Source organism: Aquarana catesbeiana, linkage group LG03 (genome assembly GCF_042186555.1).
Source record: "Aquarana catesbeiana isolate 2022-GZ linkage group LG03, ASM4218655v1, whole genome shotgun sequence".
Lineage (NCBI taxonomy): Eukaryota > Metazoa > Chordata > Amphibia > Anura > Ranidae > Aquarana > Aquarana catesbeiana.
Window position 1 is genome coordinate 676,158,887 of NC_133326.1, and position 26,225 is coordinate 676,185,111.

Genomic DNA, 26,225 nt, shown 5'->3' on the forward strand with positions numbered 1-26,225 from the left:
CTTCATTGAACCCCAGTATCCAACCTGTATTTTAATGTTATCTCTACGCAATAAACTTTTGGTAAAGATAATTTTCTAGAATAGATGGTCCCCTTACATCAGACTGGTGCTCAAATCTCTCCTATCTGTCAATGATCACCTGTGGATATTCTCCAGAAAATAGGAAAAAGCACAATTGAGTTTCTTGAAAAGATTTCAGTTTCAGGTGACAGTAGTAGAAAACTATCAAACAGAATGAGATGAAGAAGCTGAGAAAGGAGCAGAGAGGTTTGTGCTGGACTGCATAGACATACAAAGTTTACCTTGTAACCCCTGGATCAGGAGGATCAGGAACACCAGCACTGTCAGCATTAAAGAGCCCATTCTCCCAGCACATAGGGGTACTCTAAAGATTGTACAGTGTTTCATTCCTCCCAGGATCAACTAAACTCTTCAGCTGTGTGGAACTGACAGTGACTGCCTTCACTTTCACTATGACTCATCAGCAGGAATGTAGGCTTATATTACCAGTAGTAGGATCATGTTACTGGGACTTCCAAGTACTAATCAGCTGGCTCGTTGGTCTAGGGGTATGATTCTCGCTTTGGGTGCGAGAGGTCCCGGGTTCAAATCCCGGACGAGCCCTCTTTTTTATGACTTATTTTGCTTTATTATTCATCACTTATTAGATAATACTGGACTTTCAAAGGATGGGAAATGATGTTCTGTCTTCTAAAGGACATGTGTTCAATATGCTGCATTTACAATATACAGAAAGCACATACTATGTACTACACAATATTGAATAGTCCAAACTCCTGTGTATACTATGTAATGTAACCAGCACAGTGTTTTGTAAATGTAATACAATTACATTAATGCAGTGTAAACCCTCCATTCAAAATAATGATCACTTCATTTACAGTACAATGTATCAGCATGCAGTGCTATACAGTACAATGTATCAGCATGTTACATAATATATGTATAATTCACCGCTGTTAGGTGTATTCTGTCTTTTATATTCCTTCTAATGAACTTCACAACCTTATTGTATAGATCCATAAACTGGAAATATACAGTACACTACATAGTAGCAGCACGCAGTGCAATACAGTACAATGTATTAATATATACAATGATATACTGTACAATGTAACAACATACACAGACATACAGTACAATGTAGCAACATACAGTGCTACACAGTACATACAATGTATCAATATACAGCATTATACAGTACAATGTAACAACATAGAGTGCTATACAGTACAATGTATCAACATAAGGAGCTTTATGGTACAATATATCAGCATACAAATGCTATATGGTACAATGTAACGACATACAGAGCAATACTGTACAATGTAACAAAGTACAGAGCTTTAAGGTACAATGTAACAACGTACAGCGATATATTGTACAATATAACAACATACAATGCTATAAAATACAATGTAACAACATACAACGCTATACAGTACAATGTAACAACGAATAGTGATATACAGTACAATGTAACAACACACAGCTCTATACAATACAGTTTATTAACATATAGCTCTGTACAATACAATGTAACAACATACAGCGCTATACAATACAATGTATCAACATATAGAGCTATACAGTACAATGTAACAACATAAGGAGCTGTATAGTACAGTGTATCAACATACAGTGCTATACAATACAATGTAACAACATATAGAGCTCAACATAAGGAGCTGTATAGTACAGTGTATCAACGTACAGTGCTATACAATACAATGTAACAACATACAGTGCCATACAATACAATGTATCAACATATAGAGCTAAACGGTACAATGTAACAACATAAGGAGCTGTATAGTACAGTGTATCAAAATACAGTGCTATACAATACAATGCAACAACATATAGAGCTATACGGTACAATGTAACAACATAAGGAGCTATATAGTACAGTGTATCAACATACAGTGATATACAATACAATGTAACAACATACAGTGCTATACAATACAATGTAACAACATACAGTGATATATTGTACGATATAACAACCGGGGGCAGATCCAGGGGGGCAACGTGGCAATTGCCCCCCTAACCCCCCCCAAAAAAATATCACTGACTGACTGCAATTCTCTCTCTCACACCAGTATCATCAGCCGATCATCGGCACCGGGAGAGAGACTCTGTGTCATGTCATTGTCATAACGCCACGCTGGATCAGGACGGAGGAGGTGGGTGGAGCCACGCTGCTGGCTTGACCTATAGTTTTCCCTGCACTCTGGTTGCTAGTGCCGTGGCCTGCCTGGCGTCTAGCAACCAGTGACATCAGTCACATCGAAGCAGCTGAGGAGGAGGAGAGCCCCAGCATTCAGAACGGGAGGGCCTTCTTCCTTCTCCACCCTGAGCTGAGAGTGTTGGCTCCACCCACCTCCTCCCTCCATCTTCTCCAGACTGCAGGTTTCAGTGCGGCGTGTACACCGGAGGAAGAAGCAGTGAACACTGTCATTTGATGCTGCCCTGCCTGCAGACAGTGCAATTACCAGGACCCCGCTCATCTCCATTGCTCCTGCATGGGAGCCCCTCCCCCTACCAGAGCACCAAAATATTTTATTAAAAGCGAGTAAAAAAAAATAATCAATGTGTAAAAGTACAAAATACATGTGTGCCATTATTTATAAAAAAAATGCCGCAGCTGCCCTTCAGCTCCGAAAATTTTACCCCCCCCGTTTATGACCAGACCATTTTTTGCGATACTGCGCAGGGTTACTTTAACTGACTGACAATTGCGTGGTAGTGTGACGTAAAATTTATGTTCTTTTTTTTCCCACAAATAGAGCTTTCTTTTGGTGGTATTTGATCACCTCTGCGCTTTTCATTTTTTGCGATATAAACAAAAAAAAGACCGACAATTTTGAAAAAAAAAGTAAAAAATAGTAAAAAATATTTTTTACTTTTTGCTATAAAAAAATGTCTTCATCAATTTAGGCCAATATGTATTCCGCTACATATTTTTGGTAAAAAAAACCTCCAATAAGTGTATATTGACTGGTTTACACAAAAGGTATAGCGCCTACAAAATAGGGGATATAGTTACGGCATTTTTATTTATTTATCCTTTACTAGTAATGGCAGCGATCAGCGATTTTTAGCTGGACTGCAGCATTGCGGCAGACAGATCAGACACCTAACTGACACTTTTTTGGGGACCGGTGACACTAATACAGTGATCAGTGCTAAAAATGAAATATGCACTGTCACTGTACTAATGACACTGGCTGGGAAGGGGTTAACATCAGGGGCGAGCAAAGGGTTAACTGTATCCCTAGGGGGTGCTTGCTAACTGGGGGGCGTGGGGGATGGATTCACTAGATGAACACAGAGATCCGTGTTCTTGTTAGCATGAACACAAGATCACTCTGTTCATCTCTGACAGAACGGCGGTCTGCCTTGTTCACATCGGCAGACCGCTGTTCCATCCCTGTGGGGAGCGATCGCGGGTGATGCGTTAAATACAGTTCTGTAAGCAACACCTTATTTTCTGGCAGTGCTCCTCCCGAGACTAGACTCTGGATCCACCACTGATAACAACATAAAGTGCTATAAAATACAATGTAACAACATACAACGCTATATAGTACAATGTAACATTTTAAAGAGCGCTACAGTACAATCTAACAACATACAGTGCTATACAATACAATGTAACAATATACACTGCTATACAATACAATGTAACAACATACACTGCTATACAATGCAATGTAACATACAGTGCTATACAACACAATGTAACATAAATAATTAATGTAAAACCACCAACCATACCAAGAGGTAATAAAGCCAGATCTCCAGGTATCGATAATGTCTAATTGCTTAATCTTCCACTACATTGTGCAATCAAAGGTCACAGAAAGCCAGTATTGCATCAAAAAATGAAATAACTAAAAACAAAACTATGTAATTACACAAAATGGGGATAATAGGTCGCTAATTCTAAATAGCCCATACAGATGTAAATAAATAACTAAATGAAAAGTCCACTGAAATAAATAAACAGTGAAAAATAATATCCACAGACCCCACAGCTAAAAAGGATCTTCAAAACCACTACTCAAAGAAAATAAATCCAAATTAAGACATATCCTTAAAAAATATCTGCAATTATGATAATTAGTGCAACAATCAAAAAATAAAAAAATAATTGGATGAAAAAATATCTGCAATTATGATAATTAGTGCAGCAATCAAAAAATAATATGAATAAATAATTGGATGAAAAAATGACTAGTGAAACAATAAGTGTAGTTAAAACAGCATAAATTAAGATGACAATCTAATAATACCAAAACTATGAATAAAAGTGACTAAAAGTGTCCAGTGAAAAAATAAACCATAAATACAACATAGGTGATATCACCGGGTGTGAATGAATAATACTGCGAAAGCAATGTAATTATATAAAACAGTCTCCAAAACATCCCATCCAAAAAAATTTAAATCAATCAATAAAAGTATCAAGTGGAAAAATAAATTGCAACATATGTGATGACACAGAGTGTAAAATGAATGAAGAATACTAGGAGAAAGTAATTAAACAAAACAGTCTCAAAAAAGTCCCATAGAAGATAAGATCTCCATTGTGACAAATATAATTGAGAAAACGTGCCAAACAAAGTTGTTCCAAAGGTATTCAGTGATAAATAAATGGTGTGTAATGGTAGCGGTTCCCCCAGCCTCTCACCTCCCGGCTGAACGATCACAGCCTATCAAGCAAGTGACAGATGAAACACCGGCTTCCCAGTCTCCTTGTTACCAGGGGTCTCCAGAGTGCTGCTTTCAGGTTCAGCTCAAAAGAAAGGAAAGGGCTCCATAGTGTAGCAAGTAATTTCAAAATTTATTTCAACAATAATCCACTTACATAGAGAACTGGGTAACACAGAAAGCTCTCAGGCTGCTCTCAGCTCAATGATCCCGGCCGTGATCGGAGAGACAGGCTGCAGCCGAAACGATCCGCCTCTCTCTTCCCTGACGCGTTGCGTGACTGTCACGTCACTTTGAGAAAGTTTAAATTAGCGCCGCAGATTTACCCCCTTTTTAGCAATTCTCTTTAGGTGTGTGAACACCATTATTTGTGGCTGCTATTCTGCCCTATTTTGACGTTTTTAAGGTATTTTTATATATATTATTTTTATTGTTGGATTTTTAATATTTTTTATAATTTTGGTGTGCGCACAAGTACCTATTACCATACAATGTAACATACAATGCTATACATAACAATGTAACAGAAAACAACGCTATACAGTACAATGTAACATTTTAAAGAGCGCTACAGTACAATGTAACAGCATACAGTGCTATACAATACAATGTAACAACATACACTGCTATACAATACAATGTAACAACATATACTGCTATATAATACAATGTAACAACATACAGTGCTATAAAATACAATGTAACAACATACAGTGCAATAAAATACAATGTAACAACATACAATGATATACAGTACAATGTAACATTTTAAAGAGCGCTACAGTACAATGTAACAACATACAGTGCTATACAATACAATGTAACAACATACAGTGCTATACAATACAATGTAACAACATATACTGCTATATAATACAATGTAACAACATACAGTGCTATACAATACAATGTAACAACATACAGTGCTATACAATGTAACATGCACTGCTATACAATACAATGGAACAACAAGTTGCACTCCATAGTTGCCCAGTGTCCTGTGTACACTCTCTGTATGTTGCATGTAGTGGAATACAGAGCTGTGATGTACAGATCCATACACTGACCTCTCATGTGTCATCTAATAGATCATTAATACCATGAAGTGAATGGAATGATGTGACGTCATAGTCTAGGTGTACTATGAGCACATTGCCATACAACACAAGGAGCTGACTGATCCTAGGGACAATGTATGCCAGCTTCCAATAGACTGCACAGTGAAGGGGTATTTCTATGTAGTGATGATGTCACATCGGAAATGTCATGAAGGGTCCAGCCGGGGAATTGCAGACCGGGGGGGGGGGGGGGGAACTGGAACTTATATCTAATGGATTCACTAAAGCGTTGTAGTAATTACAAAAGAAAAAAAAAATTCTGGCAGCGGTGGGATTTGAACCCACGCCTCCGAAGAGACTGGAGCCTTAATCCAGCGCCTTAGACCGCTCGGCCACGCTACCTGATGACATATAAAATAGAGCTGTATTATGAGGAATGATAAGGAACAGGTCCCCAGAGATCTGGAAAGTTTTTGTTTATCAGTTTAAAGTGTTTCTCCATGCAAATATTAAAAGAAAAACCTTAAGGAGGATTCAGATAAAACATGCACATTTGTAATATGATAACATTTTATTAATTGCAAAGAAATGAACTGTCATTTCCTTAATACAGTGAAACCTTGGTTTACGAGTAACGCAGTTAACGAGCGTTTTGAAAAACAAGAAATTTTTTTTTTTTTAAATTCTGACTCGGTTTGCGAGTGTTGTCTCGCAAAACGAGCAGAATTCAAGCTAATGGGTGGTGCAGTACCGCATTTGGCCAGAGGTGCGGGGGCGCCGGGGGTGCTGGGGACACTCGGAACGGTTCGGAGCTCGGAATGACTCGGAAATACTCGGAAAGACTCAGTTCCCAAGTGTTTCCGAGCTTTTCCGAGTATTTCCAAGGCTCTCTGGCGCCCCCCCCACCTCTGGCCACATGCGGTATTGCATGTGATAGAAGTCAATGTGGAACAAATTATCTTTGTATCCATTGACTTCTATGGGGAAACTCGCTTTGATATGCAAGTGCTTTGGATTACAAGCATTCTCCTGGAACGGATTATGCTCGTAATCCAAGGTTCCACTGTAATGAAATTTTTTCTGGTTGCTGGCTGGCAATGCTTATTAGCTGCAGATGAAGTGTAAGTGTGCGAGTGTAAGTGTTTTTAGCGATTTTCATTTTTCAAAATGTAAAGAGTGAACAAATGATAATATAGGGACTATTTTGGCCAGTGAATATATATTATCTAAACTACTACTTTAACCACTTGCAGACCGCCCGCCTGCCCACAACATACTGCAGATGGGCAGGCAAAGCAATGTACTGGTATGACACCGCCTGCTCCAGTCTGACACACTGCATCTCCGATCTAGGTAAAGAGCCTCTGACAGAGGCGCTTTACCACATGATCAGCCGTGTCCAATTACATCTGATCACAGTGTATAGAGGTAGAGCCGTATATCTCCTCTACTCGCTGGCAGACGCGAGTAGCGGAGAGCCGATCGGCTGCTCTCCTGACAGGAGGGATCTGCACTGATTGATTATCAGTGAAGCCCCCCCGAGGATGCCCACCCATGATCACCAGGGATGCCCACCCATGACCACCAGGTAAGCCCACTAGAGCCCACCAGGATTGGCAATCATTGCTCATTAGGGATGGCACTCTGTGCACATCAGTGATGCCCGCCAGCGCCTCTGATCAGTGCTGCCTATCAGTGCCATCTATCAGTGCTGCCCGTCAGTGCCACCTATATGTGTCCTCCAGTGCCACCTATCAGTGTCCATCAGTGGCATCTATCAGTGTCACCTATGAGTGTCCATCAGTGCCACCTATCAATGCCCATCAGTTCTGTATATCAGTGCCACCTCATCAGTGCCAATCAGTACTGCCTCAACAGTGCCTGTCAATGCAGCCTCATCAGTGCTCATCAGTGCCACCTCATCAGTGCCAATCAGTACTGCCTCATCAGTGCTCATCAGTGCCAATCAGTACTGCCTCATCAGTGCCTGTCAAAGCAGCCTCATCAGTGCCTATCAGTGCCACCTCATCAGTGCCAATCAGTACTGCCTCATCAGTGCCTGTCAATGCAGCCTCATCCGTGCTCATCGGTGCCAATCAGTACTGCCTCATCAGTGCCTGTCAAAGCAGCCTCATCAGTGCCAATCAGTACTGCCTCAACAGTGCCCGTCAATGCAGCCTCATCAGTGCCTATCAGTGCCACCTCATCAGTGCCAATCAGTACTGCCTCATCAGTGCCCGTCAATGCAGCCTCATCAGTGCTCATCAGTGACAATCAGTACTGCCTCATCAGTGCCCGTCAATGCAGCCTCATAAGTGCCCATCAGTGCCACCTCATCAGTGCCAATCAGTACTGCCTCATCAGTGCCCGTCAATGCAGCCTCATCAGTGCCAATCAGTTCTGCCTCATCAGTGCCAGTCAATGCAGCCTAATCAGTGCTCATCAGTGCCAATCAGTACTGCCTCATCAGTGCCCGTCAATGCAGCCTCATCAGTGTTCATCAGTGCCAATCAGTACTGCCTCATCAGTGCCCATCAGTACTGCCTTGTGCGTTGCGCGCGTCGCATCAGTGTGAACCAGGGCTCAGTATAAGAGTTCCTTTTTTTTTAATTTCACGTGCCTCTGTTTATATATTTTTTTCTTCTCCTTTAAACATGCGAGAAAAACTGTCCAGCAAAAGTGACAGTTGGGACAAACTATATTTCCAAAAGGAAAAAAAAAAAAAAACTGTCACTGTAACTGCTCGAAAAAAGTGTTGGTTGGTGCTGTAACTAAAGTGTAAAAACATCGAAATGCAAGCAGGAAGGCTTTCTATCGCAGAAAACACATGCATTTTATATATATATATATATATATATATATATATATATATATATATATATATATATATATATATATATATATATATATTGCAATAAAATTGCAATATATACTTTTTTTTTTTACAATATACCATGAGCTGCACAGTGCCTGTGTGCTGGGGCTGGCGATAAATACAGTACTATGTTTAATATGTGTAGTTAGATAACAAACGTTTGTAATGTGACCAGCAGGTGGCGATAGAGACCGGGAACAGCTCCTTCCGCCAGTACAATGAATCTGCTCGGTGACGCTACTTCCGTGTTTATTTGCCATTACTTCCTCGAAGTTGAAAGCATGGATGGGTGAGAGGAGAAGAGGTGCAAGGCTGCTGTTGCTATGGAAGCAGAGAGGCTCCCAGGGGCCCAGGTGGGTGTGAGTCGTGCAGACTGGGGTTGGGAATGATAGGAGTGGCTGTATAATGAGGATGTTTTGTGTTACAGGTCAGTGGTTGGCTGCAGGCTGCTCACAGACATGTCCTGGACTACCTGCAGGAGGAGGAAGGAGGGGCAGGGGCTCCTGGGCTCTGTGATGACGTCATTGGGTGCATTCAGAATTTCTGCCCCCAGTTGCCACTCAGCTACAGGTACAAAACAAATGTGTACTTACCTCTAATGGGCCCGGGGGACTACCAAATGTCTTCATTAGACCCTCTGTCAGGTTTTTATTGTTGTCTGTGTCCCCACCAAGGAGACATCCCCTCACTTCCTGTTAGTACAGAAAGTGGGGGGGATACTCTCCAATGACATACAGATCAAAGCACACACATGTTTACTGGGGAGGGGAGAGATAGAGCTTCTGATTTTTTTTTTTTTTATTGCAGTCTGAGCTGAAAGAAAATCCCCCGCAATGGGGTCACAGAAATGAAAATATGACCATCTCGGACTATCCCATGTAGTGTGCTCTCTGTCTCTGCCATCCTATGTAGCGTGCCCCCCGTCTTGGATCATCCCCTGTGGCGTGCCCCCCCCGTCTTGGATCATCCCCTGTGGCGTGCCCCCCCCGTCTTGGATCATCCCCTGTGGCGTGCCCCCAGTCTTGGATCGTCCCCTGTGGCGTGCCCCCAGTCTTGGATCGTCCCCTGTGGCGTGCCCCCAGTCTTGGATCGTCCCCTGTGGCGTGCCCCCAGTCTTGGATCATCCTCTGTGGCGTGCCCCCCGTCTTGGATGGTCCCCTGTGGCGTGCCCCCAGTCTTGGATGGTCCCCTGTGGCGTGCCCCCAGTCTTGGATGGTGCCCTGTGGCGTGCCCCCAGTCTTGGATGGTCCCCTGTGGCGTGTCCCCAGTCTTGGATCGTCCCCTGTGGCATGCCCTCAGTCTTGGATCGTCCCCTGTGGCGTGCCCCCCGTCTTGGATCATCCCCTGTGGCTTGTCCGCTGTGGCGTGCCCCCCGTCTTGGATCATCCCCTGTGGCGTGCCCCCAGTCTTGGATCGTCCCCTGTGGCGTGCCCCCAGTCTTGGATCATCCCCTGTGGCATGCCCCCAGTCTTGGATCATCCCCTGTGGCGTGCCCCCAGTCTTGGATCATCCCCTGTGGCGTGCCCCCAGTCTTGGATCGTCCCCTGTGGCGTGCCCCCAGTCTTGGATCATCCCCTGTGGCGTGCCCCCAGTCTTGGATCGTCCCCTGTGGCATGCCCCCAGTCTTGGATCGTCCCCTGTGGCGTGCCCCCTGTCTTGGATCGTCCCCTGTGGCGTGCCCTCAGTCTTGGATCATCCCCTGTGGTGTGCCCCCCGTCTTGGATCATCCCCTGTGGCTTGTACCCTGTGGCGTGCCCCCCATCTTGGATCATCCCCTGTGGCGTGCCCCCAGTCTTGGATCGTCCCCTGTGGCGTGCCCCCCGTTTTGGATCGTCCCCTGTGGCGTGCCCTCAGTCTTGGATCATCCCCTGTGGTGTGCCCCCCGTCTTGGATCGTCCCCTGTGGCTTGTCCCCTGTGGCGTGCCCCCAGTCTTGGATCGTCCCCTGTGGCGTGCCCCCAGTCTTGGATCGTCCCCTGTGGCGTGCCCCCCGTCTTGGATCGTCCCCTGTGGCGTGCCCTCAGTCATGGATCATCCCCTGTGGTGTGCCCCCAGTCTTGTATCATCCCCTGTGGCTTGTCCCCTGTTGCGTGCCCCCAGTCTTGGATCGTCCCCTGTGGCATGCCCCCAGTTTTGGATTGTCCCCTGTGGCGTGCCCCCAGTTTTGGATTGTCCCCTGTGGCGTGCCCCCAGTCTTGGATCGTCCCCTGTTGCATGCCCCCAGTCTTGGATCGTCCCCTGTGGCGTGCCTCCATCTCAGACCATCCCCTGCACCGAGCCCCCAGTCTTGGACCATCTGATGTGTAGCATGCCCCTGGTCTCAGAAATTGTTGCCATGCTGGCATGTGTACACCCCTGTCCACTGCTTTTGCAGCTTAAAGTTGAACTAAAGCTCCATGTTTAATGAGAAGTTCCGCCCACCTACCAAAAAATTTAAAGTACGCATCTACTGAATACTGTAGCTGCTGACTTTTAATATTAGGACACTTGCCTGTCCAGGGATCCCGCAATAGCGGCACCCCAGACGATTTTTTTTTCTTCCGATCGGCTCTTAGGTGATGCCGCCACCATTCGTCGTAAGGGAAACCGGCAGTGAAGCCTTTCTGCTTCACAGCCAGTTGCCTACTGCGCAAATGCGAAGCTCGCTGCACTTTCTAACTGGCCTGGCAGCGAGGAAGTAGGGGGGCCGAGGTTCGCCGTGGCGAGGTCTCCCGGAAGTGGGGGACAGGTACCTGTCAAAAACAGGTACCCCCACCCTGAAAGGTGCCAAATGTGGCATCGGAGAGAGGGAGGAGGCAGATAAGTGAAGCTTCGACTTTTGGGTGGAATTCCGTTTTAAAGACTGCGAGCAGGCGGGGTCTTTATTACAAAAGAGACATTCAATGTCTTTTCTGCAATAAAAAAAAAACCTACCAGCCTGCTCACAGTCTTCTTTGGGACGTACACCGAGATATTTACATTCTAGCACATCGCGTGTGTGTGCTTGTGCAGGACTGATGTCTTGGCACACCGGCCAGTGAAGAGGGCCACATCCTAGCACCCGTAAGAAGCCCGGTAGAAGATGTTGGCGAGGGATGCCGAACCGTTAAATGAGAGGTAGGTATCGGAACTTTAGTACCACTATAAGTGGGAGTAGTTGGGAAGGGGGGCAGTAAAAATGCAGCTCAACCACATGTTATTACCATTACCCCCCACCGCGGGGTTAAACAGCTAAAAGGAGCTGATCAGGAGGAGTGTGACTGTTACTCAGCCAGCACAGGGCGCTGTGCAAGGGTACAATACTATACAGAGATAAAAAGGTACAATAAAATATAATAGTTTGAGGTGACTTTTATTTTCAATTCTACATTTCCAAGAAATCTCTCCTACTTTTACAATAAGCCGATGAAGCTGTTTAACATAAGCAGGCTGCGGCTAGCTAGACTAATTCTATGATGGGAGGGGTGTGTACACAAGGCGTGTTTGGAAAGTCCATCAGTCATGAATGACCTATATAGTGCTCTAGTGTCACTATTTCCTGTCCAACTGGCTCTCCTGTGGCCACTGAAGTTCAGCTGGCTCGTTGGTCTAGGGGTATGATTCTCGCTTTGGGTGCGAGAGGTCCCGGGTTCAAATCCCGGACGAGCCCTACTTTTGATCTCATATCTTTTTTGATGCACCATATAAATGTTTGTTAGTGTTCGAATCATCCCATATATCGTGCCCTCAGTCTCGGGCCATCCGGTGTAGCATGCCCCCAGTCTCAGACTATCCCATGTAGCGTGCCTCCCAGTCTCGGGCCATCGAGTGTAGCATGCCCCCCAGTCTCGGGCCATCGGGTGTAGCATGCATATGTATGTAAATGACTCCAATAGAAAGAGTGTTGACCTCATGCTTGATCCTATGATGTCACCATGATGGAAGCATGAGGCTGTCTCTCCTACATGTGGGTGGGATTCACAGCTACCCCTCCCAGGCAACAAAGAGCTTCACCTAAATAGCAGAACAAGCTATTCTGTTATATGATTATTCTAGCTAGACTAGTTCTATGATGCGAGGGGTGTGTACACAAGGCGTGTTTGGAAAGTCCATAATAGTCATGAATGACATATAGTGCTGTGTTGACACTATTTCCTGTGTACCTGGCTCTTCTGTTACCAGTAAATTTCAGCTGGCTCGTTGGTCTAGGGGTATGATTCTCGCTTTGGGTGCGAGAGGTCCCGGGTTCAAATCCCGGACGAGCCCTGCTTTTGCATCTTTTCTGATGTACAATGTAAATGTTTGGTAGTGTTGGAATTATCCGCTGTAGCGTGCCCCCCAGTCTCGGGGGCCATCCGGTGAAGCATGCCCCCAAATCTCGGGGGCCATCTGGTGTAGCGCACCCCCAGTCTCGGGGCCATCTGGTGTAGCGCGCCCCCCAGTCTCGGGGCCATCCGGTGTAGCGTGCCCCCAGTCTCGGGGCCATCCGGTGTAGCGCGCCCCCAGTCTTGGGGCCATCCGGTGTATCGCGCCCCCCAGTCTTGGGGCCATCCGGTGTAGCGCGCCCCCAATCTCGGGGCCATCCGGTGTAGCGCGCCCCCATTCTCGGGGCCATCCGGTGTAGTGCGCCCCCATTCTCGGGGCCATCCGGTGTAGTGCGCCCCCATTCTCGGGGCCATCCGGTGTATCGCGCCCTCTGGGCCATCCGGTGTATCGCGCCCCCAGTCTCGGGGTCATCCGGTGTGGCGCGCCCCCAGTCTCGAGGCCATCCGGTGTAGCGTGCCCCCAGTCTCGGGGCCATCCGGTGTAGCGTGGCCCCAGTCTCGGGGCCATCCGATGTAGCGCGGCCCCAGTCTCGGGGGCCATCCGGTGTAGCGCGGCCCCAGTCTCGGGGCCATCCGGTGTAGCGAGGCCCCAGTCTCGGGGCCATCCGGTGTAGCGCGGCCCCAGTCTCGGGGCCATCCGGTGTAGCGCGGCCCCAGTCTCGGGGCCATCCGGTGTAGCGCGGCCCCAGTCTCGGGGCCATCCGGTGTAGCGCGGCCCCAGTCTCGGGGCCATCCGGTGTAGCGCGGCCCCAGTCTCGGGGCCATCCGGTGTAGCGCGGCCCCAGTCTCGGGGCCATCCGGTGTAGCGCGGCCCCAGTCTCGGGGCCATCCGGTGTAGCGCGGCCCCAGTCTCGGGGCCATCCGGTGTAGCGCGGCCCCAGTCTCGGGGCCATCCGGTGTAGCGCGGCCCCAGTCTCGGGGCCATCCGGTGTAGCGCGGCCCCAGTCTCGGGGCCATCCGTTGTAGCGCGCCCCCAGTCTCGGGGCCATCCGGTGTAGCGCGCCCCCAGTCTCGGGGCCATCCGGTGTAGCATTCCCCCATTCTCTGGTTTTCCTGTCATGGGCCACAACCCGTGTAGCGCATCCCCAGTTTTGGACCACTGACTCTAATAAACCTCCTTCAGCAGTATGCTTGCTCCTTCTGCACCAATAGAAGCTATGCCAGAACCGGTCTCCTAAAACTACCCGCACCATACTGCAGGTGCAGACAATAACTGAGCAGTGACACGTTGTAAAAGATGAACCTGTGTTGGATCGCTGCTATAAAAGAGATGGTAGCGAGGGGTTGGTTTTAAAGAGAACCGGTCAGGTTCCCACTGTAGCCCCCAGTCTCGAGGCCATCCGGTGTAGCGTGCCCCCAGTCTCGGGGCCATCCGGTGTAGCGTGGCCCCAGTCTCGGGGCCATCCGGTGTAGCGCGGCCCCAGTCTCGGGGCCATCCGGTGTAGCGCGGCCCCAGTCTCGGGGCCATCCGGTGTAGCGGGGCCCCAGTCTCGGGGCCATCCGGTGTAGCGCGGCCCCAGTCTCGGGGCCATCCGGTGTAGCGCGGCCCCAGTCTCGGGGCCATCCGGTGTAGCGCGGCCCCAGTCTCGGGGCCATCCGGTGTAGCGCGGCCCCAGTCTCGGGGCCATCCGGTGTAGCGCGCCCCCAGTCTCGGGGCCATCCGGTGTAGCGCGGCCCCAGTCTCGGGGCCATCCGGTGTAGCGCGGCCCCAGTCTCGGGGCCATCCGGTGTAGCGCGGCCCCAGTCTCGGGGCCATCCGGTGTAGCGCGGCCCCAGTCTCGGGGCCATCCGGTGTAGCGCGGCCCCAGTCTCGGGGCCATCCGGTGTAGCGCGGCCCCAGTCTCGGGGCCATCCGGTGTAGCGCGGCCCCAGTCTCGGGGCCATCCGGTGTAGCGCGGCCCCAGTCTCGGGGCCATCCGGTGTAGCGCGGCCCCAGTCTCGGGGCCATCCGGTGTAGCGCGCCCCCAGTCTCGGGGCCATCCGGTGTATCGCGCCCCCAGTCTCGGGGCCATCCGGTGTAGCGCGCCCCCAGTCTCGGGGCCATCCGGTGTAGCGCGCCCCCAGTCTCGGGGCCATCCGGTGTAGCATTCCCCCATTCTCTGGTTTTCCTGTCATGGGCCACAACCCGTGTAGCGCATCCCCAGTTTTGGACCACTGACTCTAATAAACCTCCTTCAGCAGTATGCTTGCTCCTTCTGCACCAATAGAAGCTATGCCAGAACCGGTCTCCTAAAACTACCCGCACCATACTGCAGGTGCAGACAATAACTGAGCAGTGACACGTTGTAAAAGATGAACCTGTGTTGTTTCGCTGCTATAAAAGAGATGGTAGCGAGGGGTTGGTTTTAAAGAGAACCAGTCAGGTTCCCACTGTAGCAAACTCTGCATAGTGGACCTTGCCCTCTGGTAATGTCCTGACTTCATGTCGCCTCTTTGCCCTGCTTTATGTATGTAAGGAAAGGACTCCAGTAGAAAGAGCATTGACCTCATGCTTCATCCTGTGATACCACCATGATGGAAGCATGAGAAGACAGTAACTTTTTTTGTTTTTAACATTAACCCCCAAGGCCTAAAAGAGCTGATCAGACATGCCCCTTCTCTTCCTCCTCTGTGAAAATCGGTATGAGGACACCTGTGCTGAGGGGTGTGACTGTCACTCAACACTGCCAGCACAGGGCACTGCGATGGGAGAGCACATTGCAGCATTTTCACTGAGAGGAAAAGACACCCAAAGTGAAAATCTAGTCAATAATTAATCATAACATGCAAGGGTCCAATACTATACAGAGATAAAATATAATGGCTTGGGGTGAATTTATAAATGATACATTTCGGAGAAATCTCTCCTACTTTTACAATACACTGATGAAGCTTTTTGAAATCACGGGGCTGTGGGGATCACATTGCAAGTTGTAAAATGTAACTAGACTAATTCTATGATGGGAGGGGTGTGTACACAAGGCATGTTCACAAAGTCCATCAGTCATGAATGACGTATAGTGCTGCAGGAAAGCTATTTCCTGTCTAACTGCTTCTCCTATTGCTTGTAAAGTCCAGCTGGCTCGTTGGTCTAGGGGTATGATTCTCGCTTTGGGTGCGAGAGGTCCCGGGTTCAAATCCCGGACGAGCCCTACTTTTGATTTCATATCATTTCACACAATAAATGTGTTTGGTAGTGTTCTGTCATCTTAAAGCAGAGGTCCACCTAAAAAAAAAAATATATAAAAGCCAGCAGCTACACATACTGCAGCTGCTGGCTTTTAATAATAGGACACTTACCTGTCCTGGAGTCCAGAGATGTCGGCAACGCAGCTGATGTTTCCATCAGCTGTCAGTTGCTGTCACCTCCATTGCGCGTAAGGGAACCCAGCGCTGTAGCCTTACGTCTTCATGCTGTGAACCCTACTGCGCATGCTCGAGGCCCCGTTCCTCTCTCCTACTGGCCCGACGACAGGGGGAGGAGGAGGGAGCCCCGCGGTGACGTCATGGGCCGGGGCGCGGACTCTCGGAAGTGGGAACAGGTATCCTGTTGTGCCCCCCCCGAAAGGTGGCAATTCTGGCACCAGAGGGGGAGAGGAGACAAATGAGCAGAAGTTCCACTTTTGGGTGGAACTCCGCTTTAAATCCGTAAAATGCCCACCGGTTTGAGAGGTAGTCCCGTCCCCGTCCCCCCCCCCATTCATCCATTGGTACCTACCTTCCTCAAGCTCTCCCACTGCTCTGGTCAGCTGTCGCAGCTCAGAATCTTATCTTTGTGTAATCTCTTTGTGTCGGTCTCTGGAGTCTTTAGTTACTTGAATATAAACTCGCACACACTTTTGTGTTTGCCTCTATTTATCATCATGAGCTCAACTCAAAGATCTACGACTTTTTCAATGTACAAAAAGGCCTATTTCTCTCAAATATTGTTCACAAATCTGTCTAAATCTGTGTTAGTGAGCACTTCTCCTTTGCCAAGATAAGTATGCCACATGTGAATGATGCTTTAACACTAATTTAGTAGGAATTTTATAAGTTACGTTGTGTTTATGTGCAATATTAATGATTTTAGTGTATTTTTAGTGAAAATACTGATATGAGGAACATTTGCGCAAATATTGCTGGGCCCAAAAAATCTGTAGCACTTTTTTTTTTTTATTCTACTGGCCATGTACTTTTAGAAAATGTCTAGTTTGGGGGGTCTTTTCAAATTCTGAAAGCTGTAAGTGAAAAATGAAAACCTCCCAGATTTTTAGAGAAATTTTTGTGTACGTTCGATTTTCACCATTTTGCAAAAAGGCACAATTTAATATTTACAAATGTTTGCTATTTATTAACTCCATACAGATTAAGCTTTTATATTTAGTAGGGATTTAGCAGGAATTGTGTAAAATTACCTGTGTTTTTATCTGCTACTAATAATTTTAGTGTATTTTATGCGAATATATTGGTATGATAAACATTTGCACAAATACCACGGAGTCTAGTACCTTCTTTTTATTCTAGAGGTCATATGCTTTCAGAAAATATATGGTTTTGGGGGTCTTTCACAAATTCTGAAAACTGTAAGGGAAAATGAAAACCTTCAGATTTTTTGAGAAATTTGGATTTTTACACTTTTCATTTTTCCCCATTTCGCAAAAAAGTGTAATTTGAAAGGTAAACATTATTTATTTATTAACTCCAATACAGGTTAAGCTTTTATATTTAGTAGGAATTTTTACAAATTTGCTGTGTTTTTATCTGATAATAATGGTTTTAGTGTATTTTTTGCAAATATATTGGTTTGATAAACATTTGCGCATTTACCGCGTGGTCTAAAAGTAGCACCTTCTTTTTATTCTACTGATGTGCTTTCAGAAAATATATGGTTTGAGGGGGGGGGGTCTTTCACAAATTCTGAAAGCTATAAGTGAAAAATAAAACCGCAAAGGAAAAATTGCAAAAATGGTCTGGCCACCTGAGTGTACAAAGTGGAGCACAGGGCCTGTCAGCGAAAGGGTTAAAGTGGAGTTCCACCAAAAGTGGAGCTTCCGCTTATCTGATTCCTCCCCCTCTCCGGTGCCACATTTGGAACTTTTCAGGGGGAGGGCAGAGCGGGTATCTGTTTTTTACAGGTACCCTGTCCCCACTTCCGGGAGACCGAGCGGCAGCAAATTACGTCAGAAGCTCGGTCTCCCTCCTCCTTCTTCCGGGCCAGTGAGAGAGCGCAGCGCGCTTCGTGCATGTGCAGTAGGGACCTGGCTGTGAAGCTGAAAGGCTACAGTACCGGGTTCCCTTGCTCGCAATGGCGGCGGCGGCAGCACCCGACCAGGCAATGGAAAAATCAGCTGTGGTGCCGACATCGCTGGACTCCAGGACAGGTAAGTGTCCTAATGTGAAATAGTCAGCAGTATGTGTAGCTGCTGATTTTTAATTTTTAAATGGGTGGGCAGAGCTCTGCTTTAACTAGAACGCGTTGTTGTTGAAATTATTTTTGGGCTGGGTGTGAAGTAACTAAAGTAAAAGTAGGGCTCGTCCGGGATTTGAACCCGGGACCTCTCGCACCCAAAGCGAGAATCATACCCCTAGACCAACGAGCCAGCTGATAGATTTAGAATATACTTGTACTCATCAGGTTCCACAAGGTGAAAAGGTTTTCCACACAATACAATAAAACGTTCACATATGCTGCATACTCTCCTTAGCATCAGTTTAACACGCCTTCCGCAATAGCAAATTTCACACCACGGTGACTGTAACCTGATATGTGTAGCTCAGCATAGTCTCAGAGCAGATGGAACTGATTTACTAAGAGGTGAGGACTGTAATATGAATGCCGTAGCCATGTTCATCCTACATTGCACAGCACAAGGCATTATGAAGGCTTTGCTTCTCCCTCGACTTTAACTCCATTAGCCTCAGTGCAGTGTTTTCACTGCTGCCCTTCGGGACAAGTCATTGGGTGCACAAATCTCTTGTAGTATGGATGCTAAAGACCTTAGCGCCCCAGCTGTCACCATTATTTCCTCCTCTCAGCCAGCCTATTGAGACGGCTCCTATGGACTTTCAATTAGATAGAGATAGTCTGAAAGAAAACAGCTTCCACTAATCTATCTCTTTTGAATGCCCACAGTGCACTGTGACTCCGGGGTATATAGCAACTACAAATGTACATGTACAAGAGATCTGCTTCAGCTTTGGGTGATTTCGGGTTCTTTGTGTTCATGGGTGCAGCCATATTTGTATGGGCTCAAATCGCACGCAAAGAACTCCATATTGGCGAGTACTTGACTGAAAGCATCGGTACTCGTACTCTCCTGTAAAAAAAAAAAAAAAAACAAAAAAACAGTATCGGTGCAACCCTACTGTCTATGTAGCTAAAACATGAAGTATGGGCAAAACCAAGGAGTGACATATGGGATTTTCTTTTTCTATTGCAGTTTCACAACAATCTCTCAGCTCCTGTCCCTGCAGAAATCTCCATGTTTGTCCGCCCTTGGTTGGGACACCGAGCACTTTCAGCAATGGAGACACCAGGGTTTGCAGCAGACAAAAGTAAGCCAGCCTCCAGTGGTCCTCTCCAGAGCTCGCCTCCTCCTGGTGGGGTACATATCGGACTACCGTACAGGAGACAGCCCAGTGCATGATGGGAACTTGTATGTCAGGGACTTCACTGGATGTATACCTTGTGAGGTAAGTTTGTATATGGAGTCAAGGAAAGGGCCCCTTGGGGCCATATATTATGACCCCACAGCAGAAAACCTTTAGCTCTTTCCTGGAAAATAGATAATTGAGGGTAACTTTTTCAGGATCCTGTCAGTTGTATGGTGACCCTTTCAGGTCCCTGTCTGTTGTATGGTGACCCTTTCAGGTCCCTGTCTGTTGTATGGTGACCCTTTTAGGCCCCTGTCTGTTGTATGGTGACCCTTTTAGGTCCCTGTCTGTTGTATGGTCACCCTTTCAGGTCCCTGTCCAACAGAATAGATAGGAAAGCCCATGTTAGAGGGAAGAAATTCTGTTTTAATGCTACTGACGGACTGCATCATACAGTGCCTTGAAAAAGTATTCATACCCCTTGACATTTTCCACATTTTGTCATGTTACAACCAAAAACGTAAATGTATTTTATTGGGATTTTTTGTGATAGACCAACACAAAGTGGCACATAATTGTGAAGTGGAAGGAAAAAGATAAATGGTTTTCAAATATTTTTTACAAATAAATATCTGAAAAGTGTGGGGTACATTTGTATTCAGCCCCCCTGAGTCAATACTTTGTAGAACCAAATTTCTCTGCAATTATAGCTGCAAGTCTTTTTGGGGATGTCTCTACCAGCTTTGCACATCTAGAGAGTGATATTTTTGCCCATTTTTCTTTGCAAAATAGCTCAAGCTGTCAGACTGGATGGAGAGTGTCTGTGAACAGCAATTTTCAAGTCTTGCTACAGATTCTCAATTGGATTTAGGTCTGGACTGGGCCATTCTGGTACAATGTTTTTATTGGGAAAAAAAAGAAGGGAAAAACCCCAGATAACGAATTCCCACGCAGGGGATATGTACAAAAACATAAGAAAGAGGTTTACATAAAAGTACATAATGAAACATATTTTAAGAGTGTATTATATCAACTGACATTGACCTACCAGTTAGGGCCGTAGGTCAGTGCGCTATGTCCAGGCCATGGGGCCCAGGGGCTGAGACAGACAAGGGTGAGCAGAGTTGTCCGCAAAACAGGGAAGAGGGTGACAGACAAACACGAGGAGAGAAAAAAGAAAAAAGAGAAGGGGGGAAAGAGAAGAAGGGAAGAACACATATACCATTACGGGGGGGGGGGGGGGGGGGGGAGGTAAGTGTAGAATAGAACGTCGGGCGAGAGGCCCAGGAAGAGAGGAAATGGGAGGAGGGGGGAAAGGCTGGAGGTTAGTTCAAAATGAATTTACAGACCTAGACTAGTTGGATTTAGGTTGGGGAGTGTGTAGGACCACCACGGGGCCCATACCTTAAGAAATTTTGCATGGGAGTCGTGAAGGACGCTGGACATTTTCTCGTGGATCATGAGGGTCGTCAATGAAGTCTTCACCTCTGCGAATGAGACAGAGGGTTTTTTCCAAGCCCTCGCTATTGTTCGTTTGGCGGCAATAAATAAGTATGTAGCTAGTTTCTGTTGATGAGAGAAAAGGCCCGGGAGCGGGCAATGAAGTAATGCAAATTTGGGGTCTTTGCGGAAGTGAACATGAAATAGGGAGGAAAGTAGACCAAAGACCCTCGACCAGAAGCCTACAAGACGGGGGCAAGACCACCATGTGTGCAGTTCATCTCCTCTTTGACCACAACCTCGGAAGCATCTATCATTGCATGATGGGTTTGATTTGGCGATGCAGGCTGGAACCCAGTACCAGCGCAGGAGGACCTTATAGGCTGCTTCCAACGTGGCAGTGTTAAAGGAGCATTTTGCTATGCTGGACCAGGCCTTACTCCAATCCGCTAGATCTATGGGGGATAGGTCGCGTTCCCATTTAAGCACATAGGAAAGGGTAGTGGAAGTGTTGCCAGCAGTTAGTAAGGAGTATATCATGGAAATGGTGCAGCGAGCACCCGGGCATTGTTGGCAGAAGTGCTCAAAGGCAGTCATTTGATACGGGAAGGAGCCTAGGCGCCGGAGGGAAGTTATCCAGTGTCGCAGTTGAATGTAGCGGAAAAGTTCAGCAGGTGGAGCATCATGGGTCTCTTGAAACGAGGACCACGCAGGGAAGGCGCGGGTACGAAGAAAGTGACGAACCAGGGAGAACCCATGGGCAGGCCACCACGAAAAAATATGGGGTTGTTCCAGGCCCGGTGGGAACATAGGGTTATTCAAGAGGGGAAGCAGCGGTAAGAATGGGGACATAAGTTTGCCTGAGTATCGAATCGAGTCCCACAATTTCAGACTGTGCGTCATGAGGGGGCTAGCAGAAGGCGGTCGCATTTTAGGGGGTAGCCACAATAAGGCCGAGATAGGGACAGGCGCGCAATTGGGTATCTCCAGGAGAACCCATAGGGGGATATCAGAGGTCGCGTGGAGCATGGTGAGTTGGGAAATTTGGGCTGCTTGGTAGTACTTTGCAACGTCCGGAACGCCTAGTCCACCCCGTAACCTATGGGCATAGAGAGTGGAGCGGGAAACTCTGGGGCGTTTATGTGCCCAGATAAAGGAGAGAAGTCTGTTCTGGAGTAGCCGCAGATAGAAGGCAGGGACCCGGACAGGAAGGGTTCGAAAGAAGTAAAGAATCTTTGGGAGAATGGTCATCTTGACCGCATGGATACGACCGATCCAGGATAAAGTGGGAAATCGCCAAGAAGTCATGAGGGCCGTGATGGTGCGTAAGAGTGGGTAATAGTTGGCGGAGAAAAGGGAGGCGTAAGAAGGGGTCAACTTAACGCCCAAGTAGTCCAGAGAGGAACTTGCCCATCGGTAAGGGAAGGAAGATTGGAGATGTAAGACTAGGGGGCCTGGGAGAGTGACATTCAGGGCGGTAGTTTTGTGTGGGTTGATACGGAGGCCAGAGATAGATGAAAATCGGGTTAGAAGGGCCTGGAGATTTGGTAGGGTGACGATGGGGTTGGTGAGGGTTAGGAGGGCATCATCAGCGAACATATTCAGTTTATAGTTGTCACCTGCGTAAGGGATGCCCGTGATATTAGGGTCTGCCCTGAGGGCAATAGCTAGCGGCTCAAGGGCAAGAACAAAAAGGACCGGAGATAGAGGGCAGCCTTGCCTCGTTCCTCTAGAGATAGGAAAAGAGGGCGAAAGGCAACCAGCATAGCGGACCGAGGCAGAGGGGGTTGAGTAAAGGGCCATCAGCCACGATAGAATCGAGTCGCCAAAGCCCCAACGTTGTAGCACGTAACGAAGATAGTCCCATGAGAGGGTATCGAAAGCTTTATAAACGTCAAGAGAGAGGAGAAAGCCTGGGATTTTGCGTTGCTGCAGTAGGGTGATCAAGTGAACAACTTTCCGGACATTGTCCCCCGCCTGACGGCCAGGTACAAAGCCCACCTGGTCTCTATGAACCAAGGAGCGCAAGTATTTGTTAATGCGAAAGCATAGGATTTTCCCCAAGAGTTTCACATCCTCATTTAATAGAGAGATTGGGCGAAACGCCTGGGGTTCGTGAGCCTCCTCTGTGGTCTTAGGAATCATGGAAATGTGAGCTCGTAATGAGTCCGGGGAGGGCAGCGCACCTTGTTTCATGCAGTTGAAATAGGCCGCCAGATGGGGGAGCAAGAGGGGAGAAAGCTTACGGTAGTATAGTCCGGTGAAGCCATCTGGGCCCGGGGCCTTCGAAACACGAATACCCTTGATAGCCTGAGTCACCTCCAGTTCGGTAATGTCAGCATTAAGAGTCGCACAGGCTTCTGAGGAGAGAGGCGGAAGATGAAGATCACGGAAGAAATCGTCCGCGAGATTAAGAGGGCAGGGGGAGGGTTTGCTATAAAGTGAGGCTAGGAAATCTGCCAGGGCTGCAGTGACTTTGCTCGGATCTGAAGTGAGGTCTCCATTAGCAGTACGGAGGCGGATAGGTTTATGGCTGCGAGATGTAGCATTGAGTTTCTTAGCCAGCATTGCGCCCGGTTTATTCGCGCAAGAATAAAATTTATGTTTAGCCCACCGCAGGGCCCTCTCGGTTTGGTCGGAGGCCAACAAGTCTAATTCGGCTGCAAGGGTGTCCCTAGCTTTCTTATTTGCTAGCGTGGGGTGGGATTTCCACTCTGCATCAGCGGAGGCCAAAAGAACTGTAAGTTCCCGGGTCCGCTTTTCCCTATGGCGTTTGCGGGAGGATGCCAGTTGTATACAGTGGCCCCTCATGGTAGCCTTGTGGGCCTCCCAAAGAGAGATGGGCGAAGACACAGAGCCTACATTTTCTTTGAAGAAAGTTTGGAGTCGCGTATGGATTTCAAGAAGGGCGTCTTGTGATGTAAGAAGTGAGTCGTTTAATCGCCATTGAAAGGTAGGGCGTGTTAGGCCTGAGAGAGTGAACAAAAAAACGATAGGGTCATGATCCGACCACACAGAAGGGGGGATCGTAATTTTATGGACATTAGAGATGTGGCGTAGAGGGATAAAAACGTGGTCGATCCTACAGAAGCTGTCGTGCGGGCTAGAGTAGTAAGTGAAGTCGCGGTCACGGGGATGGAGCTCCCGCCAGGCATCTACCAAGCCATGGGATTGTATAAGGGATCTCATCTGCTCCTCCACAACTAAATCATGAGAGGGGGTGGATCCAGATGGGTATTTCCTGTCCACCAAGGAGGGCTACGTTCGTGTCACCCATCAAGATGAGGGTCCCGGAGCTGTGCTGGGACACGACCTTGAGGAGGTGGGAGAAAAATTTATGTTGGAATCGGTTCGGAGCATAGTACCCAACCAGGGTTACATTCTGGCCATTTAACGTGCCCTGGAGTAATAGGTATCTACCAGTTGGGTCCGCAATTTCCTTGGAGCATGAGAATAGGAGATTGCGTCTAAAGGCAATGAGAACCCCCCTCTGCTTTTCGGGGCAGAAGCCAGGTAGAATGTAGGGAAGTGAGGGGAGATAAATTTCGGGGCAGAAGAGGAGGAAAACCTGGTCTCTTGCAAGCATACTACGTCAATGCCACTAGATTTTAGGTGGTGAAACACCTTGGATCGTTTTACTGGAGAATTAAAACCATGAATATTATGGGAATAAAACTTCAACGGAGATTGGGTCATTGTGAGGAGATGAAGGTTAGCTCACGTGGTGGTGTCGAGCAGCTGCAGATCAGGTCGGTAGGGATCCCTGTCAGCAACACTTGCGGATTTCCAGCCTGGGGGAAGAAAAGAAAAGAAAGACAGGGAAAGGTGCAAGACAAGAGACAAAGGGCAGGATGGGGGAAGGAAAAAAAAAACATAAAAACAAAAATACAAAAACAGTACAAACGTACTAGATGCGCCACGTTGGGCGTAAACCACGTCTTCGGCGAGACGTGTAAGGCGGGGGGGCTCGACCGCCGGACACATGGCCATTTTAAGTCTTGGCAGCTCAAAATTTAGCAAGAAGAGGGGGGTGCCGGGAAGAGGGGGGGGGGAGGGGATCACTGGCCGAGTCAGCCACAGGAAGGGGAGAGGGGAAAGAGAAAAAAAAAAATTCCTTAAAAAGGAAGGGGGGGGGGGGGGTGTAACTAAGGGTTAGGGCAAGATTACTGGTGCTCACAACCAACCCAAGGATAAATTGCAATGAGGGATTGCCAAGAGAGCTTTAAACACAGAATTATTATATAACAATAAAGAACACAAATGGGATGTGTAACTTCTGATGTTCAGACCATTTAGTTAGACCGGACTCCAGCCAGCCAACCTGGAATATCAGGTACAAAGTCCGTCAAGGGGTCCCCTGAATCCCGCCACCAGGCGCATGCACCACCAGGAAGCGGGCCCCAGAGAGCCCAAGTAAAAGGGGCTGGACATTAATTATCAACCTGGAGATGAGTCACAGCAATTAAGCAGTACTTAAACATATAATTCAGTATTACTTGAAAACAGTATTAAACATAACTTGTAAATAACATTAGCGGTGCAAATCATACAGTCAGGCTAACCCCAGCCACCTGGCCAGGGGGCTCAGTTATAGGGTCCACCTGAAAGCCTCCCTGGGCCGGTCACCAACCGCTATCGCTAGCGGAGGGAGGGCCCCGGGAGACCTCCGATAGGGTAAATAAGGACCTAGGCATCGTTGGTTAAAGATCAGACAGGAGCATACAGGAGGTAGGGAAGGAAGGGTCAGGACCATGAGAGGCAGGGGGAGGAAAAGGGAAGGGAAGGGGGGGGGGGAGAGGGGGGGGAGAGGTAAAAGGAGGGGGGTGGGAGGAGAGAAGGGCAGGGATAAAAAAAAAAAAGGGGGGGGGATAAGGGGGAGGGGGGCGTAGTGGGCTCCCATGTACCATGCATTTTCAGGGCCTTACGCTTAAGGGGGCGGGGAAGAACCCCGTAGTGCAAATGAGACAGTGGGGTTCTGGATGTGATGGAGCCTATGATGTTAATGCAACATGGAAGTCCAGAGTGGAGATCTTGAGGAGGTGGTGAGAAGTAGTAAGAGTCAGGTGCTGTGTGGTTTGGAGTATACCAATACGTTCGGAAAGTCCTGGAGCAGCACAATTGAGTCTAACAGGGTGCCAAAGCAGGTGAAATGGTTCAGAGACTTCCAGGCAGGGTGTGCAGGAGAGGTATAGGGCAGTCATATAGAAGGATGGTGAGGGGGCGACATCACAATATGCACCAACCGGTTGGGTCAAGGCAGGCTGGGGGTGGGGAG

General features: G+C 47.7%; 1 protein-coding gene and 6 non-coding genes across 7 annotated transcripts in view; 5 read left to right on the plus strand and 2 right to left on the minus strand.

The window, feature by feature from the left end:
- Nucleotides 1–552: 552 nt before the first annotated feature.
- TRNAP-UGG (transfer RNA proline (anticodon UGG)) lies at nucleotides 553–624 on the plus strand. Its single transcript has one exon. It is a non-coding gene; the product is annotated as a tRNA-Pro (tRNA).
- Nucleotides 625–6,118: 5,494 nt separating this feature from the next.
- Nucleotides 6,119–6,200, minus strand: TRNAL-AAG (transfer RNA leucine (anticodon AAG)). The gene has a single exon. It is a non-coding gene; the product is annotated as a tRNA-Leu (tRNA).
- A 2,718-nt stretch (nucleotides 6,201–8,918) lies between these two features.
- The window catches only part of CTC1 (CST telomere replication complex component 1), a gene marked incomplete in the record, with an annotated part of 113,884 nt that continues 96,577 nt past the window's right edge, over nucleotides 8,919–26,225 (plus strand). The window contains 3 exon segments of the mRNA XM_073622912.1: nucleotides 8,919–9,026; nucleotides 9,101–9,243; nucleotides 19,357–19,609. Coding sequence (XP_073479013.1) covers nucleotides 8,997–9,026; nucleotides 9,101–9,243; nucleotides 19,357–19,609 — 426 coding nt within the window.
- On the plus strand, nucleotides 12,229–12,300 carry TRNAP-UGG (transfer RNA proline (anticodon UGG)). Its single transcript has one exon. It is a non-coding gene; the product is annotated as a tRNA-Pro (tRNA).
- On the plus strand, nucleotides 12,825–12,896 carry TRNAP-UGG (transfer RNA proline (anticodon UGG)). Its single transcript has one exon. It is a non-coding gene; the product is annotated as a tRNA-Pro (tRNA).
- TRNAP-UGG (transfer RNA proline (anticodon UGG)) lies at nucleotides 16,015–16,086 on the plus strand. The gene has a single exon. It is a non-coding gene; the product is annotated as a tRNA-Pro (tRNA).
- Nucleotides 18,445–18,516, minus strand: TRNAP-UGG (transfer RNA proline (anticodon UGG)). The gene has a single exon. It is a non-coding gene; the product is annotated as a tRNA-Pro (tRNA).